The 17,332-nt window shown below is 36.4% G+C and overlaps 1 protein-coding gene across 1 annotated transcript in view; it reads left to right on the forward strand.

Annotated features, from left to right (window-relative positions):
• The window catches only part of Fmn2 (formin 2), a 352,705-nt gene that overhangs the window by 95,419 nt on the left and 239,954 nt on the right, over positions 1 to 17,332 (forward strand). Inside the window, 3 exon segments of the mRNA XM_015483532.2 lie at positions 13,111 to 13,984; positions 13,987 to 14,641; positions 16,292 to 16,436. Of these exon segments, the coding sequence (XP_015339018.1) occupies positions 13,111 to 13,984; positions 13,987 to 14,641; positions 16,292 to 16,436 (1,674 nt within the window).

Raw genomic sequence — 17,332 nt, forward strand, 5'->3', positions numbered from 1 at the left:
TAAAAATGTTTGCTTCAAGTTAAATATTGGTGTACATAGCATGCTTTAACTGGTTGTCATAAGGTTTAACTTATTTTTTGTTCTTGAAATTATATACAAAATTTTTATTTTGAAGCATTTTCCTAAAACTCTTTATCTTTCTAATGTTAATAGATCACTTGAAAGGTAAACAGAATAAAAAAATTTTGATTTTTAAACACTCTAGCTGTAGGTAATGATTGATAATATCAGATAATTAAAAGTTAAATTACAATATTTATTAGTAATGAATAGCCACATTTATGACAAAGTGCTAAGCAATAAAAAGAAACATATAAGGACTATCTTATATATGTTGAACAGTTTATATGCTAATAAGGTCTCAAGTGTCAGAACAATATTCCTTTCCCATCAGCCCTAGAAGGGCCCCTTATTACCCAATTCAATTACAAATTTACTTGAATTAAAAATTATTTTCCATTGGATTTTCTTAAAGTATCGATATAGTGCTCTTTATACAATGACCTCTCTGTGCAATTTATTAGTTTTTCAGAAGTATCTTAATTTAGGAACAAATAAAGGAAACAGAGGAAAATGATGTGGAAAACTTAATTGATGGTACCTGAAAGATCATGTGTCTTGGCATAGAAAGTGTCTTGGCACAGGAAAAATTTGAAAAGTAAAAGACATCAGATTAAAAGAAAGGTGTGAGGTGAAAGTAATTCTGAAGAAATGGTGATGTATACTTACAAAAGCAAGGCGTCATTTGAATTAGGATAGAATGCAATGGACATATGGAAGAGTTAGGAATAAAAAAATATTGTTTAATGCAAGGTCCTTCCCATCTCTAAAGGAAAAGTTATATAGGTTAATCTACCATCTCTAACCCAAAATGCTTCAGAATCTGAAACTGCTTGTGCTCCAGCATGATGCCACAAGTAGAAAAAAATTCCATTACCATGAAACTTTGTGTGATGTGCAAAATTATTAAAAATATTGTAAAAAGTTCCTTCATGCTATGTGTACAAGTTATATATGAAACTAATGAATTTCACATTTAGACTTGGGTCACATTCCTAAGATATCTTATTAAATGTATGCAAATACTTCAAAATGAAAAACAACAACAACAACAACAAAACAAAACAAAACAAAAAACGGAAATCCCAAACACTTCTGATCCCAAGCATTTTGGATGAGGGCTATTTGACCTATATGAACTTACAAGGATTACAAATCAACGAAACAATTCACAAGATAAGTAAATAAGAAAAATATAAACCAGAGTAAGAAAAATAGGGCTTAGGGGGCCAGACATTAGAAACCATGGGTTAGCCATTCTTACAGTCCACCTCAATGTCGAATCATTCATTCTAAGATGTTTAATAAGTACTTTATAAGTGTTCTAACCTCATCCATGGATTAAGCTTTGATGGGATTCGTAGCTGAATGTACTATTGTGAGGGTGGTGGAAACTGTAGGAGGTGGGACAATTTTGAAGGGGACTATATCTTGTCTCTGTCCCTTCTTTTCTCTCTATTTTCTGGTTCCTATGAGCCATAGATTTGCTCTAACACACCCTCCCCTCCATAATGTTCTGCCTCACTACAGGCCCACAGCAATGAGGCCAAGGTACTATGGACTGAAACCTCTGGAACTATTCAAAGTAAATCTTTCCTCCTTTATGTTGTTTTTCTCAGGTATTCTGTCATAGGAGTAGAAAGCTGACTATATAGAATGTTTATCCCTTATCAAAAATTTGCTGACATACTGTATGCAAAATATTTGTGGTAGATATTGAGGGAAATACAAGGTATTACAAGACAATGTCCCAGTTATTAAGCAGTTAAGTTAAAGGGATATATCTCTTCTTTGTACTTGAAATGATATGCAAGATGTAAGGTAATTCTGCTAAGATATGTAGTGTATTTGTATTACAGAACTTAAAATCAATGGGAAAGTTTTTGAGAAACTATAAGGACAGTTTCTTTGATCAACTCCTTATTTTGGGCAGGTGGAGGAATAAGAGTATTTCAGGAGGGAGAAGAGAGTAAAGGTAAAGCAGTGGTGTTGGGGTGGGAGGGGCAGTAATCCAGGTGATGTGAGAGGCAGCTTGCTTTTAGCCTCTTGGCCTTCTCTATGCATCCTGACAGCCCTTGGAGAGCCCAGAGCCCATTGATTGCTACAGCAGTCTCTTGACAGGTCTTCTTACTTAGAGTCTTAATCCTGTCTAATCTCTCTTCCACAATGCCTCCAGAGTTATCTTCCTAAAAATTCAAATTCACTGATGTCTAATATCTTTTTAGATTTCATTCATGGACCACTCATAGTTTTTGAGAAAAAATACAGACTCCTGAGCTTGATAGATAGGGTTTTCTCTTGCCATCCTGTCTTTGCCTGATCATTCACTATTTCCTCTTGTTGGGCTTATTCCAGCCTTTAAAATACCCTAGCTTTTTGAAACTTAAGAGTCCTTTGTATTCGTCTGTATGTATGTGTTTCTTCCACACTCATACTTCCCCTGTTTTAATTTACATAATTTTTATTACTTAACCTAAACTCATCAAATTTGACTTCCTCTTTGACATATTACCTGAGGAGCCTCAGTCCATAGGCTCTTTTCATGTCCACATTCTATGACACCCTATAATTTATCTCCCTTTTCAATAATCATTAAATATACAATTAAATTCTTTAAGGATAAGACGACTAGTACTTTCTTTGTCCCTCCCATGTCTAACACAGGATCTGACATTATGGGGATCACAGAAAATGTTTGATGAAAGAGTAAACATATGAGAGACCTGGTGAGAGAGAGCAGAGTGTGCATCTTGGGGAGTGGTAGAAAATTTGCTTATATTCATACCATAGTGGTTGAGAATGTGAGCTTCGGACCAGTTTGCATGGGTATGAATTCCAGTTATTCCACTTGTAACTGAGGAACTGTCAAAGATAAACAAAACCAGATACTAGTAAAGATGGTAAGGTCAGATAGTACTCTGTAGTAGCTATTGCAACAGGGAGAGGTGACAGCATTTTAAAGGGAAAATGGAGAAACAGGGAGAAGAGTGTGAGGAGACTCAGGAGCGTCAAGGAAGTGAAAATTACAAGGGGCTCATTAGTATAAAAGGATTAGACCAGCAGTGTCTGCTAATGGCAGTTATTGAAGTTAGGATCCTTTGTTTCCCCCAGAGACCAGGAAATAGAGTTCCTATCTCTAGGTGTTGGTAAAATAAACAACAAATTTTTTTGGCAGTCTTGAGTTTTCTTATGTAGGCACTCTAAGGGGGTGTGTGGTCTTGAGCCGTTGGACAGCATGATAGTGTTTGTTCAAGTCTTTGTAGGCCACGGTTGAGGCCTAGTCAAGAAGAGGTGTCAGAGATCTGGCTGGAGTTATGAAGGAGAGAATCTTTTTCAGAATTTTTCTTCGTCTATTTTCTGTTGCTATAGAAAATGGAATATTATAGACTGGGTAATTTCTGAAGAATAGAGCTCACAGTTTTGGCAGCTGGAAAATCCAAGAGTGTGGCACCAGTATTTGTTGAGGACCTTCTTACCATATCACAACATGAAGTCAGGGTTATTCTCTGATTAGTTGACAAAAATTTAACCAAAGGTTTACAGGAATTTAACCCTGTGTTTCCTGTAGGAGCACGAGTTCAAAATTGATTACTTCACAACATGGCAGAGTGCAACATTTCAAGGGACAGAGCAAGTGCGCTAGCTCAGTCTTCCTTTGATAAAGACACTACTAGCATCATGGTGGCCTCTTCCCTCACGATCTCATCCAATCCTAATTCCCTTCCAATTACCATTTTTGGAAGTATTTAATTATTTTAACTGTGGATCAGGTTTTCAACACATGATTTTTTTTTTTTTTTTGGCGGGGGGCATATTCAAACCATAGAAGAAATTTAGTAGAACTGCTAATGAAATGTTAGTTATTAGAGTTGTTATGAGATTTATTATGCTTTTCAGGGAAATTGTTTTACTCTGTGCCTTAGTTTCCTCATGTATAAAATGGGCATAATAACAATTCCTGTCTCTTAGGGTTTTGGTGGGTTTTAAATGCATTCATTTATGTAAAGTGCTTTGTAGAGATTCTGGCACTTAGGAAACACTCAACATATTAGCATATTTTAATATTATCTGAGCAATATTCTGTGTATTTAAAAATTGCTTTCGTAATATAGTCAATCATTATTTGTCAGTTGTGTATTGCAAACTCACTCACTTGCTAAAATTTATTGTATTCCTCAAAACAATATTCATGTGGTACTTTCATGGTCACTTGCAAACATACACAGAGTATTAAAACTTTTAGTCTCTCAACTATGTATATTGAGCAAGGGGAAGCTCTGCTTTCTTATTTTAGCTTTAATCTGCAAACAAGTATCTTTTTGTTGTCTATTTTAATGCCATGTTTTTTACCTTTTTATATTTTTGCCTGGTGATTTCACTGTTTAAAATGGTTCCCAATCTTAGTGCTAAAGAGCCATCTGGTGTTCCTAAGAGCAGGAAGGCTATGATGTGCCTTATGGAGAAAATGCAGGTCAGATGAGCTCTGTTCCAGCATAAGTTACTGTGAGGCTAGCCATCAATTCAATATTAATGAATCAGCAATAGGTATTAAATAAGGTGTCTTTCAGCAGGAACACACATGAAGTCAGGGTTATATTCTGATTAGGTGACAAAAATTTAACCAAATGTTTGTAGGAATCTAACCCTGTGTTTCCTGTAGGAGCAGGAGTTCAGTATTGATTACTTCAGTGTTTGCAGTTACTTTATTCATAACTAATGGGAATACCATGATTGACTGTATCTTATTTAATCTTCATGGCATCTGTCTGCAGTGGGCCGACTGGGTATGGGGTATCCGAATGTTATAGGCTATAACCTTGTAAATCAAGTAGAGAATTTAACATATCTTGTGCTCAGAAGGTAGGAGCTATGGGTTTTTGAACAAGTAAGTATAATGATGGGTTAATATTTAAGGAACAATTACTTGGCCAGGAAATGTAATATTGATAGGAAAAGGAACAGTAGAGCCATTTAGGGGGACCAACTATTAAACTTCCAACCCTATCTGTGTGGTGATGAGAATCTCAACTAATGTGTTGATGTGATATAGGAAAAATAGCAAGCAAAGACTGCCACTGGGGGTGGTTGGGGATATAGTTCAGTTGGTAGAGTGCACATGCGAAAGGCCCTGGATTTAATCCCCAGTACCAAAAAGAAAAAGAAAAAAAAAGAAAGAAAGTCTGCCAATGGGGTCAGTAACTCTGTAGAGTATCAATTAGCCTGTCCTTCTAAAAGCAGTCTCTGCACCAGAAACATTGACATCCACTGGAAACTGGTTTAAGAGACAAAGATTTAAAGAAATGGTTTAAAGATGTTAGCAAGCCTAAGTAAACTGATAAAAAAAGAAAAATTTGCAATGATGAGAAATTACAGATGCAGAATCTGATGAGGTCTTTCAGTGTATTTAGAGAAGACAGCAGACCAAGGACAGTCTTCACCTCTTCCTCCCAAAATCCAGGGAAGGGAACAGAGAAGAATGGGAAAAGAGGAGTGTAAAATTGTAGAAGCCAAGAGAAGAGAGGGTTTTAAGAAGGCAGAAGTGTTAGTAGTCTTTGATTCTTTATAATAGCCAGGGTTAAACTTATAAGGCAGCAGCTCCACCACTCTGGCTAATGTTCCTAATTCATTCCATTTGATTTTCTCTAAGCTTTGTTCTTTAGGAAGGCTTTTTTTTTTTTTTTTTTTTAAATGACCTTTGAGAATAGTTGGGTGTTAACACAGGAAAGGTGATTAGGAGGTGAAAAATGGAACTGCACTTTACACCCATAGACCACTAGAGGAAAGTGAAACTGTAATAAAATATTGTTTTCTTCTTTGCACTATTTGGGAAAATTAAGACATATATTGTTTTTAGAGTATGATCTATAACTGTGCCACAATGCCACATCAAATAACTGAAGAGAAAATTTAGAAGATGAAAGAGGGAACAAAAACACCAAGTTCCTTTCCTTTACTATTTATTTCACCTTTTCTTATTTATTTATTTATTTAGTAGTTGCAGATGGATAGAATGCCTTTATTTTTTTATTATTATTTTTATTAGCTACACATGACATTACAATGATCTGCCAATTCATACATTTGAATCAACTGGGGTATAATTTCTCATTTTTCTGATTGTACAGATTGCAGAATCACATTGGTCATACAGTCACCTATATACATACAGCAATCATAATGTCTATTCTATTCTGTTGCCCTTTCTATCCCCCTTTCCCCTCCCCTCCCCTCCCATCACTTCTCTCTATCCAATCTAATGTGACATACATTTTTTTTGTCTTTTTCTCATCATAACATCATACATGTATTCTGTATAACAATGAGGTTCTCCTTCCATCTTCCGTGCAACTCCCCTTCTCCCTCCTTTTCCCTCCCACCTCTCTTCCCTATTTAGTGGTAATCTTCTTCTCATGCTCTTCCTCCCTATCCCATTTTGAGACACCCCCCTTATATCAGAGAAGACATTCGGCATTTGTTTTTTAGGGATTGGCTAACTTCACTTAGCATAATCTGCTCCAGTGCCTTCCATTTCCCTGCAAATGATCTTGTTATTTTTTAGTGCTGAGTAATATTCCATTGTGTATGAATGCCACATTTTTTAATCCATTCATCTATTGAAGGGCATCTAGTTTGGTTCCACAGTCTAGCTATTGTGAATTGTGCTGCTATAAACATTGATGTGGCTGTGTCCCTGTAGTATGCTCTTTTTAGGTCTTTTGGGTATAGTCCGAGAAGGGGAATAGCTGGATCAAATGGTGGTTCCATTCCCAGCTTTCCAAGAAATCTCCATACTGCTTTCCAAATTGCAGAATGCCTTTATTTTATTTGTTACTTTTATGTGGTGCTAAGGATCAAACTCAGTGCCTCACACATGCTAGGCAAGTGCTCTGCCACTGAGCTATAGCCCCAGCCCTATTTCATCTTTTCCTGATCCTCTTTCCCAGACACATTGTTTATTACTCCCACTGAGGTTATTGACTAATGATGATTCCTTTAACCTTTATATCAATCTGTTTATCAATAATTATGCTAAAAGTAATGTGACCAATTATGATTTCTAATTTATCTTTCTCCTTTCCACATCAAATTTCTCTTTTATGTAGTAAAGGATCTGGAGGAGTTATTCATATTCATTTCAGCTCAAAAAATTTTAATTTTCAATAATTCATTTTTGGTTTCCTTATCAAGATTCATAGATGCCATTTGAGCCCTCTCTGTGTGAAGCTTTTCTTTTTTATAATATGTTCTACTTTAGAAACCTTAAATAAGTTATTTATAACTTACCATATGTTCTAATACTTAAGCCTTTCTTGAAATTTCACTTCAGATTTGAAATTGTACTTTACATATGTGCATAATCATATTTAAAAATCTGGATTTTTTTCCTATAGATTCATGTCTATCATGTATTGGTTTACTGGTTTGTTCCAGAACCTTAGAATGGTTCAGAATGTAGAACGTAACAAATAGAGTTTATACGCTTCTGTGAAGATCAGGATGCGTATTTTATAGATGTGCCCTAATCTATTTTATACAGTCCCCTAGCTTTCTGGTAATATATTATTAGAATTTAGCAGAACTTAAAATCTAAGAATGGTAGAAAATGAATTACATATCTCCTATCAAAACTTACTAAAGAGATTATTACAGTGGTAACTTACTAATAAGCAGTTTTTATATTTTAGGTTCGGAAAGTATCCTGCTTACATAATAAACATAATAAAGTTTCAAAGATGAGCAAATTAACTTTTCAGCAAAAACTTTACTTGAGTATATCTTGGCTTTCTTTTTGACAGTTGTAACCTTAATGTTACAGTAATGTTTTCTTTTTTTCTGGGAATCAGATAATGTTGCATTTGGAAAAATGTTTTTGGTGAACATTTTATTTTTCAATGGCAATTTGTATTTTGTGATATGCAAGTGTTCAAACAATTTATAAGAACTCACCATCACCACCCACATGTAAGATTATACAGGAATGGAAGAATTTTGGCTGACTTATTGTATATAATTGTTGAGCCAAAGTAGATGGAATACTCTACCACTTTTAGTGATTGAGGGTTTTGAAACAATAGTTTTAAATACAAATAATCTTAAAATTGGCGTTACATAAAATACATTTGTTAGTGTGTTGACTAAAAATAGGTTTATCTTTCCTCCATTATATATGTTCTATGCAAAAATTGCCAATATTGATTTTCCTTTCCTTTTTAAAAAAAATACTTAATTTTTGATAATAAGAACCATTAACATGAGATAGTGTTACACAGTTTCTCGTAATGCTTTTTTGAAAAATATAGAAGTCTAGAGTGTGTTTCTCCAATGTCAAGTCCTGTGAGAATCTGATAGGCCTCCCTCTATTTGTATCCTGAAGAGAGAGAAGATCAAATAAATAAATAAATGAAAATAAAAAAGAGAAGATTAAGTCCCAGACACTGGACACAGGAGAGCAGGCTCCAAATTGAGGGCTTTCTGTGGACCACAGACTGCCTGGCAATCTCTTAGAGATTAAATTAGAGCTTTGTCAGTGGGTGGCCCTGAAGATAGATCTTCACTTCACTTCCTGTGGATCCCAAGAGGAAGATGTTTGCTTAACTGACCAAAGAATAGAAAATCTTTTTTCTTAATAATGACCAATATTTACCATGTAAATTTCTTTATAAATCCCTAAAAATGAACAACAACAAAACTAAAAACACAGAGAGAAATCACCCCTTAACTGCTGACAAGCAAGGCAAGCCTTCTCCAGAGAGCACTATAGAAAGTTCCCGCTGACACTGTGAATTGGTACTCTCTCAGAGCCAGCCAGCCCTCCATATACCCTGGGTAAGGAAGGCCAGATAAGAGTCTTTCATGACTCTTAGCTAAATTCAGGAATAAAAAATCCTACATATATTTGGCTATTCTGTAATAGTGGCTGGCTGGCTTTATTTTATAGGCTAGTCAGTTAAGGTTTGAGATGAACATTAATTAATTGCTCTGCTTCCTGGAATGGAAGAAGAAAATTGTAACATTGAATCAGGACTAGGATTTTACAATCATAGAGGGGAATGAAGAGTCTAGCAAATTTTTGTTTGTTTGTTTTTTCTTTGTACAATGGGAATAATGTAAGAAGCAGATAGTCTCTTATCCCAAATTTTCTTCCATGTTCTCTATTAAAAAACTGTATAAAAATATTATCTATATAAAAATTTCTACTTTTGTCTCTGCTATCTGTTATTATTATATATTAACATATTATTATCTTAAAAAATTATTGGACTCTACCACCTTACTGGAACCACCTGGCTATTATGGCCTTATTTATTATAGACTCAGTTCTGGAATTTTATTTTCTTATCACTATTTCCTCTGCCATTTCTTAGTTCTGGTTCTTATTGTATCTTATACTTGAAAACTTTTATTTATTTATTTATTTTAGTTATTACTGGACCTTTATTTATTTATATTGGTGCTGAGAATCGAACTCAGTGCCTCATACATGCTAGGCAAGTGCTCTGCCACCGAGCCACAACCCCAGCCCATATTTGAAAACTTTTGGAACTGATAGAGTATACCAAATTCTTATTTTCTCAACTTTTTATTAGCTAAGTGCCCTTAATTATCTCCTTGTTTAAAAAAAAATAAGTAAAATAGACAATGCACACAAAATAATAAATTGACCACTTATAAAATTAGGTCCAACCCTGAATCCCTCCCTATTTAACATAGGCCATCTATTACTATCCACCATGCTTTAGTTTTATCAGAGTGAATTTGTCAATGATAGGGTGTTTGAAGACACATGATGCAAATACAGATATAAGGAAACATTGCTAGTCTTGCAGAATTTGTAAGATTTCTTAAAATCAGGAAAGGTGATGATGGAGGATTTGTATCACATGTTATATAATGGATTCATGATCACCTAATATAGTTGGCAAATACAGCAAGGATTATTATATAACAGATTTTTTTTTAAAGGTAAGTTTACACATCATGATTGCCAAAGGCCTTTAAGAAGATTGATGAAGTTCTCAGATATTACCAGAAAATGACCATCTTTTCACAATAGCACCATGTAGTTTTGTCCAAAAATTTTTGTGGAAAATTATTTTAACTCTAAGAATTTATAAATGCATGCAATTATTATAAAATATATTTTAAAAATCTGATACACTTGCTTAGGAAAAAAAATTCTTTTTTCACAATTTGTTCTGAAATATTGGGACCTGATTATGCTTTGTTGCAGGAACCAGAAAATATGTTAGGTGTATTAAACAGAAGTGTTTACTACATAAATAAAGTGTTTTATGGAAAGGTTGGAAAATTTAAAGGATCTACTTCTAAGCTAAAACTTTTATAGATTTTGAAACATGGTCTACCAGGAAAGCTAAGACCTTTGAGGTTATTATTGCAAATCGGAGAGTGAACATTGGAATGTTGTTCCAGAGAAGCTTCAAATTTTCAGATCTTTACTGTCAACAGAACAATCAAAGCACAAAGGACATGGTTCTCACCTCATTCCACTTTCTAAAACCCTGTGTGACTACACTTAATTGGTTGAACCTGGCTATAAGAGAGTCTATGAAAATAGTTTTTCTTTACAATTTAATAAATAGAAGGAGAGGTGGTGAGGATTGGGAGAACCTGTCTAACATAACAACCAAATTGTCTAGAGTGTATTACACTTAACAGGTTGTTCTGAACAACACAATCCCAGTGTATAAGAAATAGCCCAGGTACTGTGAGACTGAAGGATATGAACAGATCCAGAATTACACAGAGTATAGTTTATTGGGAACTTACTAATAGAAACATGGTCCTGTGAGGCAGCACAATCAGTGAATCCCCTTGATTTGGGTCAGCAGTAAGGATGTGTATATTGGTCGGGACCCAAATGGCTTCATCTAAGCCTACATGTACCTGGTTTATCTCACTCTAATACCAAAGAGTCAGGGACATTCCTGGCACAAGGGTCTGGTCATAAAACTCTACATACCACTCTAATGGTTTTGTGTATTTATAGTATGCTGGGAGGCTACATGGGGGAAAACAGACCAATGTTACTCAGGAGTGATCATGGTGGTTATGACTCAAGATGGTTGTAGTCATGTCATGATGAATCCCTATTCAGGTATTTTTCTGGTTCCAGTTTTCATGTATAACAGGATTCTCCTTAATCTTTTGCCAACTGACTATGTAAATTATAATTAAAAATTCAAGATATCTTCCCAGTCACTGATACTATGACATTTGTTGTAACTAGCTATGGATGCTGTGTTGGAGTAGCTGCCTGTGACTGTGGAAGTATAAATCCATATAGAAAAAAAGTGTGTCATAATTTCTACTATGTAGGCCATTATGACTTATGAATCACTTTCTTCTTTGTGAATTTGTTTTGCTAACTGTCCCAGATTTTTATAATGCTTTTTATGATATTCAGATCTGTGATGGAAAAGAACTGGCCTATATAATGTCATTTAAAAATACAGTTTTGGAAAAAACAAGTGTCATATGGTTTCTTTTATTTGTAGAAGTTAGAGGAAAAAAAAAAAAGGAAAAAGGAACAACAATGAAAGAGATCTCTTGAAAATAGAAGGGAGACACTTAGGGTAGTGGAAGGCATCCAGGCATGGGCACGGGGAAAAGGAGAGGACAAGGGGAGGTACTGGGCAATGAAATTGATTAAATCGTGTTATGCACTTGTATAAATATGCCATTATGTATAATTAATATGCACCAATAAAAATTTTAAAAAATAAAATAAATAAAAATAGAGTTTTGGAAAACTGTTCCAGAATCTACTTCTTGTATGCCATTCATCAATTAACCTTTTTTATATAACAATAATTTATGGGAACCATAATTATATACCAGGATAATTCAAGAATTATTGATTTGTAATTGAAGGTCCCTTTTAAGGTGTGCTTGAAAAATGAAGATAATCTATACATTTAATTAACCCATTGTAACCAAGGACTAGTCATACTCTTGTTAGGATGAATTTTAATGCTAGCGTTTTCTTTTAATTACTTCTCATATGTACCAGCATCATAATTGATGAATGGAATTATGTATCGTGAGCAAACAGGGTATAAAACATTGTTTATTATAGTAATTTCCTTTACAATGGAAAATTTACAGCACAATTTATCAAACTCTGCATTATAATACTCTGCTCTTTTGTCTGCACATTTGTCTGCACTCTCCCTGGAGTGGGAATACCCCCTCCTCCTCCTCTCCCTGGACCTTGAGGGGTGTGTGTGTGTGTGTGTGTGTGTATGAATACCTATACTTACATGTAAATATAATGTAACACTCAAATTTTTGCCTAAATGTCCATCATGCTAGGCATGGTGGCACATACCTGTAATTCCAGAGACTCAGGAGGCTGAAGTAGGAGGACGCTGTTTCAAAATAGAAAGAGCTGGGGATGTAGCTCAGTGGGAAAAAAAAATCACTGCATTCAATCTTTTATACTGAAAAAGCAAAGAAAAAAAATAAACTGTCCATCTTTATAAATTGTGAAGAACCATCAGTTATCACTTTTTGAAATGCCTTGGGTAAAGCTTTAAAATTGCAGTAAACATTATATAAGTGGTATGACACATGCTCATAAAGTGTGTGCCCATGGCTCCCACAGATATCAAAAGTACTTCACATTCCCTCATTAGAGACTTATTCGTCACTACTTTTAAAAGATAGTGATTGCCTTTAAAACTCAGGATTACTTTAGAAATGTCTTCAGGGACTATCCTAACAGCAAATGTTCTTAGGCAGGAAAGAGATAGACCTAACTTAGAAATAACTGTCACTCAGCATTTTCGTTCCTACTCCTAGTCATCTATTGTTCTTAGTGACATTAGAAGATGAGACATATAAGGAACTTAGGATCATATAGTAATGTGTATAAACTACTATAAAATCTTGTGTTTCTGTGGAGGTATCTCTTTGGAAGTATTACAACCAACAAATACAATTTTGTTTTAATTTTACATTTCTTCTTTTGATGTTTCGATTTTTTCCTAATTTTCTATCTAACTGTAATCTGTACTTGTTGTCCCTCAGGAAATTTTGGATACGAAGTCTGAAGGACAGGCAAATGTAATTCAGCAACTGGAACAAACCATCGAAGATCTGAGGACCAAAATAGCTGAACTAGAAAAGCAGTACCCTGTCTTGGACACCGAGGTGGCCGGCAGCCATCAAGGGGCTGAGAATGGAGTGACATCCTCAGAAGATGTCTGCCTAGAAACTTTAAGATTAGTAGGAAAGGATATGCAACCTCAAAGGATTTTAGAGGCAAAATCTATACAGACTTCCCCAACAGAGGAGGGTGGGATACTAACACTACCATCTGTGAAGGCACTGTCAGAAGGTCCTCCATGTCCACCTGGGGCTGAAAGTGGAGAGTCAGCTGTTCCAACGTCACCTTCTGGACCTCAGACAAAATTTTGTTCTGAGATTTCTTTGATTGTGTCTCCAAGGCGAATATCAGTACAGCTTGAGGCCCATCAGTCCACGCCGAGTGTATCACAGCCTCTACCACCTTCATCCCTTCCATGTTCTGATAGTCAGGGGCAGCCTGGGTCACAGTTGTCCCATCCTTCTTTTCGTACTGAGTTTGAAACCAGCCATGAACACTCTGTTTTCTCCTCCTTTGGAAACAGCTGTAATATTCCACCCCCACCACCTCTGCCTTGCACAGAATCCTCTACCTCCATGCCTAGCCTGGGCATGGCAACTCCATCACCTTCCCCTCTCCCTGATGTGACAGTGCCTCCTCTGCCCAGTGTAGCAGTTCCCCTACCTCCCCCTCTGCCTGGTACTGAAATGCTGCCACCCACTCCTGCTCCTTCTCTTCCTGGAGTGGGAATACCTCCCCCGCCTCCTCTACCTGATATGGGAATACCTCCTCCTCCCCCTCTCCCCGGAGTGGGAATACCCCTCCCCCTCCTCTTCCTGGAATACCTCCTCCTCCCCCTCTTCCTGGAGTGGGAATTCCCCCTCCTCCTCCTCTCCCTGGAGTGGGAATACCACCCCCTCCTCCTCTTCCTGGAGTAGGAATACCTCCCCCTTCTCCTCTTCCTGGAATGGGAATACCTCTTCCCCCTACTTTTTCTGGAATACCTCCACCTCCTCCCCTCCCTGGAGTGGGAATACCCCCTCCCCCTCCTCTTCCTGGTATACCTCCTCCCCCACCCCTTCCTGGAATGGGAATACCCCCTCCCCCTCCTCTTCCTGGAGTGGGAATACCTCCTCCTCCCCCTCTTCCTGGAGTTGGTATTCCCCAACCTCCTCCTTTGCCAGGTATGGGAATTCCACCAGCTCCAGCCCCTCCTCCTCCACCTCCTGGGACAGGGATCCCCCCACCTCCCCCACCCCCTCTGCTCACTGGGTCTGGGCCTTCACTCTCCCCACAAGTTGGGAGTAGCACTTTACCAACACCACAAGTGTGTGGGTTTCTTCCTCCTCCATTGCCCACTGGCTTGTTTGGATTAGGGATGAATCAGGACAGAGGGAGTAGGAAGCAACCAGTAGAGCCTTGTCGGCCAATGAAGCCTCTTTACTGGACAAGAATTCAACTCCATAGTAAAAGGTAACATGAAAGCAAGCTCATCTTCATACAGTTTTGTCAATGCAAGGGGAGCATTGTGCCTTAAACCTGTTGGGAAAAATACAACTTAATGTGTTTTTTTAGTATAATTCTAAAACTTACCTGTAGATTTTTATATCATTATTTGGTGAAACAGTTTGTTATTTAAAATTGCAGGCTTTTCTCCAGCAATATCAAAGGGGTAAAACAAATGACATATGTTTTGATGTGTGAGATGTATATATGTCCCTCTATATAGTTATTGACATGTCTTTTAAGGACATATTTCCTTGCATATGTGCTGTTTCCTAGTTGCAGGACTTAACTGCTACTTATGCCTGAATCCAAATGAAACAATGCTTATACACAAAATGAAGGAGTGCAGATAAGCAGATATTTGTAGACCAGTTATTTTCCCTATAAGATTTTTATAGGGAAAAATCATTGATTTTATTATTTAAATTTTCATTTCTTATAAATTAAAAATATAAATTGAATCCATAGGCAAACTGATTGCTAAGTATGGTGTTTGCATCCTTTAAAAGACATAGCCTTGCTTTACTATTCTGTTTTGTTTGTAGCTGTCTTTCCTAAGAAACAGTTGCAAAAATATATCCACATTCCATGTGTGAAATAATTTAGTTTTAAAGAATTTCATGGCACTTCTACAAGTGATTATCTATACAGTGTGAAGTTATAAAATCATAGTTGGGAATAATCATCATAAAATAATACTTTTCAACAATCCGCTACCAGATTTCATCCATGCATTGTCCATGACCTGGTTCCCTAGTCATTGAGACAATGCTGGGAGACTTCTCTGTGGAATATGGAGGAGGGGAAAGAAAAACCAGATACTCAAAATGCCCTTGGCCTTCCTTCTTCTAACTTATCACGTTTCCTTGTATTTTCTTTGTGTTATGTGACTTGCATTTAGAAACAGTATACTTAGCAGGTTCTTTTTTGTTTCTTTTGCTAATTTTCTCTTCACTAAACCCCATCAGGAGGCAAGAATCTATATATCTTGACTACTTTTTAACTTTGTTGTTCATTCTCTGTGAAGGTGCCCTATCACTTATTTATGCTGATGGATCATTTTAAAACTGTGCCCCAAACTAATTATCTCCAGATACATGATTTAAAGTTCTTCTGTTTTATTGTTGTTTTGCTTTTGTAAAAATCATTTAACACTTTTTATGATACTCCATGAATCTGTACTCATTGAGAAGCCAAATAATAATGGTCAATGGGAGGTAATGGGGATAGGGAGGATGCTTTCTTGGAAATATACATTTTTAGCCCATGAGTAATCTGCCAGGCTAATGAGGCAAGTTGGGATTGTGAGATATCAAGCATTTCTTGCCTTCATAGCCCATTCTGAGAAGGAGTTTCTTTTTTATGTTTTTATATGGTGATTTCATACCTCAGAATTCCTGGAAATTATTTCACGGCAGAGGTTTGGTCCTAAAGGATAGAATTTTAACTTTCTCATCAAGTTGATAAAATATTACTTTCTCCTTATCTTTCTTTCCTTCCCCTCCCTTTTTTTTCTGTTTGCCTCTTCCCTCCCTGCCTTCCCTTCTTTTCTGTTTATGCTCCACGTGATGTAGTTCTGCTTGATGGCCCTTTCATTGTTCTTTTGCTTAACTATAGAGACTCCAGTCCTTCACTTATTTGGGAAAAAATTGAAGAGCCATCCATAGATTGTCATGAATTTGAGGAATTGTTTTCTAAGACTGCTGTAAAGGAGCGAAAGAAACCTATTTCTGATACTATCTCAAAGACCAAGGCTAAACAGGTAAGTATTCTTGTGCTTTCTGATATTGGACAGGTTTCTGACAGAAGTACAAACTTTCATTGGAAAAACTTTGAAATTATTTATGGACTGTGTAAAACCTTCACAGACCTTAGGTAGATAGCAAATATTAGAATTTTAGAACATGTGGCTAAGTTTAAGACTAACCCAGATGGAACAGAAATGATCAACTCCATTCAGTAATAATGTTCTGACTCTTTCATATTTCCAAAATCACAGCCTTTGCTTCTTTCCAGAATTAGTGGTCTGGAAATCAGTTTTAACTTGATTCAAATTGACCTGAGTGCTAGTATGGATGGAAAGAAAGGCAAGAGTGGGCAGAGAAAAATAAGCAAGTAAGGAAGTTCAATCTATAGTAACCGATGAGGTGTTTTTGCTGCCTTATAACTGAAATGGATGCAATTAAAACCCAGATGAACAGTCACACTGTACTTGAAATATGGAAGAAAGTTTTATATCCACTTTTAACATCTTCATTGCATGACATGAGTCAGAAAAAAAGGCTGATGCATTTGGAAAAAAGCATTCCCAAACAACTTTTTCAAGGACTACATTCTTTGAACTTGATCATGAAATGGTATTTCAAATTTCTCCAGGGTGGCATTTAGGAAGGTATAGTAAAATGCCACAGTAATGAGCTCCAGATATTAGGAATTGTCCAACCATCACCCTGAATTGGGGAGCATCTGCATTTGTTAACTACTGCAGGAGGTGGGAAAGAGTACAATGAATGTAAGGAAATGGCAAGCAGCCAGGTCTTGGGAGGGAAATGGGGAGAAAGAGGCCAGTGTCCCCATATGAGTGCCAGATAATGGAGTGATTCTTGAATTTTTGCCTCTGACCTGGAAGTTGAAGCTAGGCATATGACCCAAAGTTCT

Source organism: Marmota marmota, unplaced genomic scaffold, assembly GCF_001458135.2.
Source record: "Marmota marmota marmota unplaced genomic scaffold, marMar, whole genome shotgun sequence".
Taxonomy (NCBI): Eukaryota; Metazoa; Chordata; class Mammalia; order Rodentia; family Sciuridae; genus Marmota; species Marmota marmota.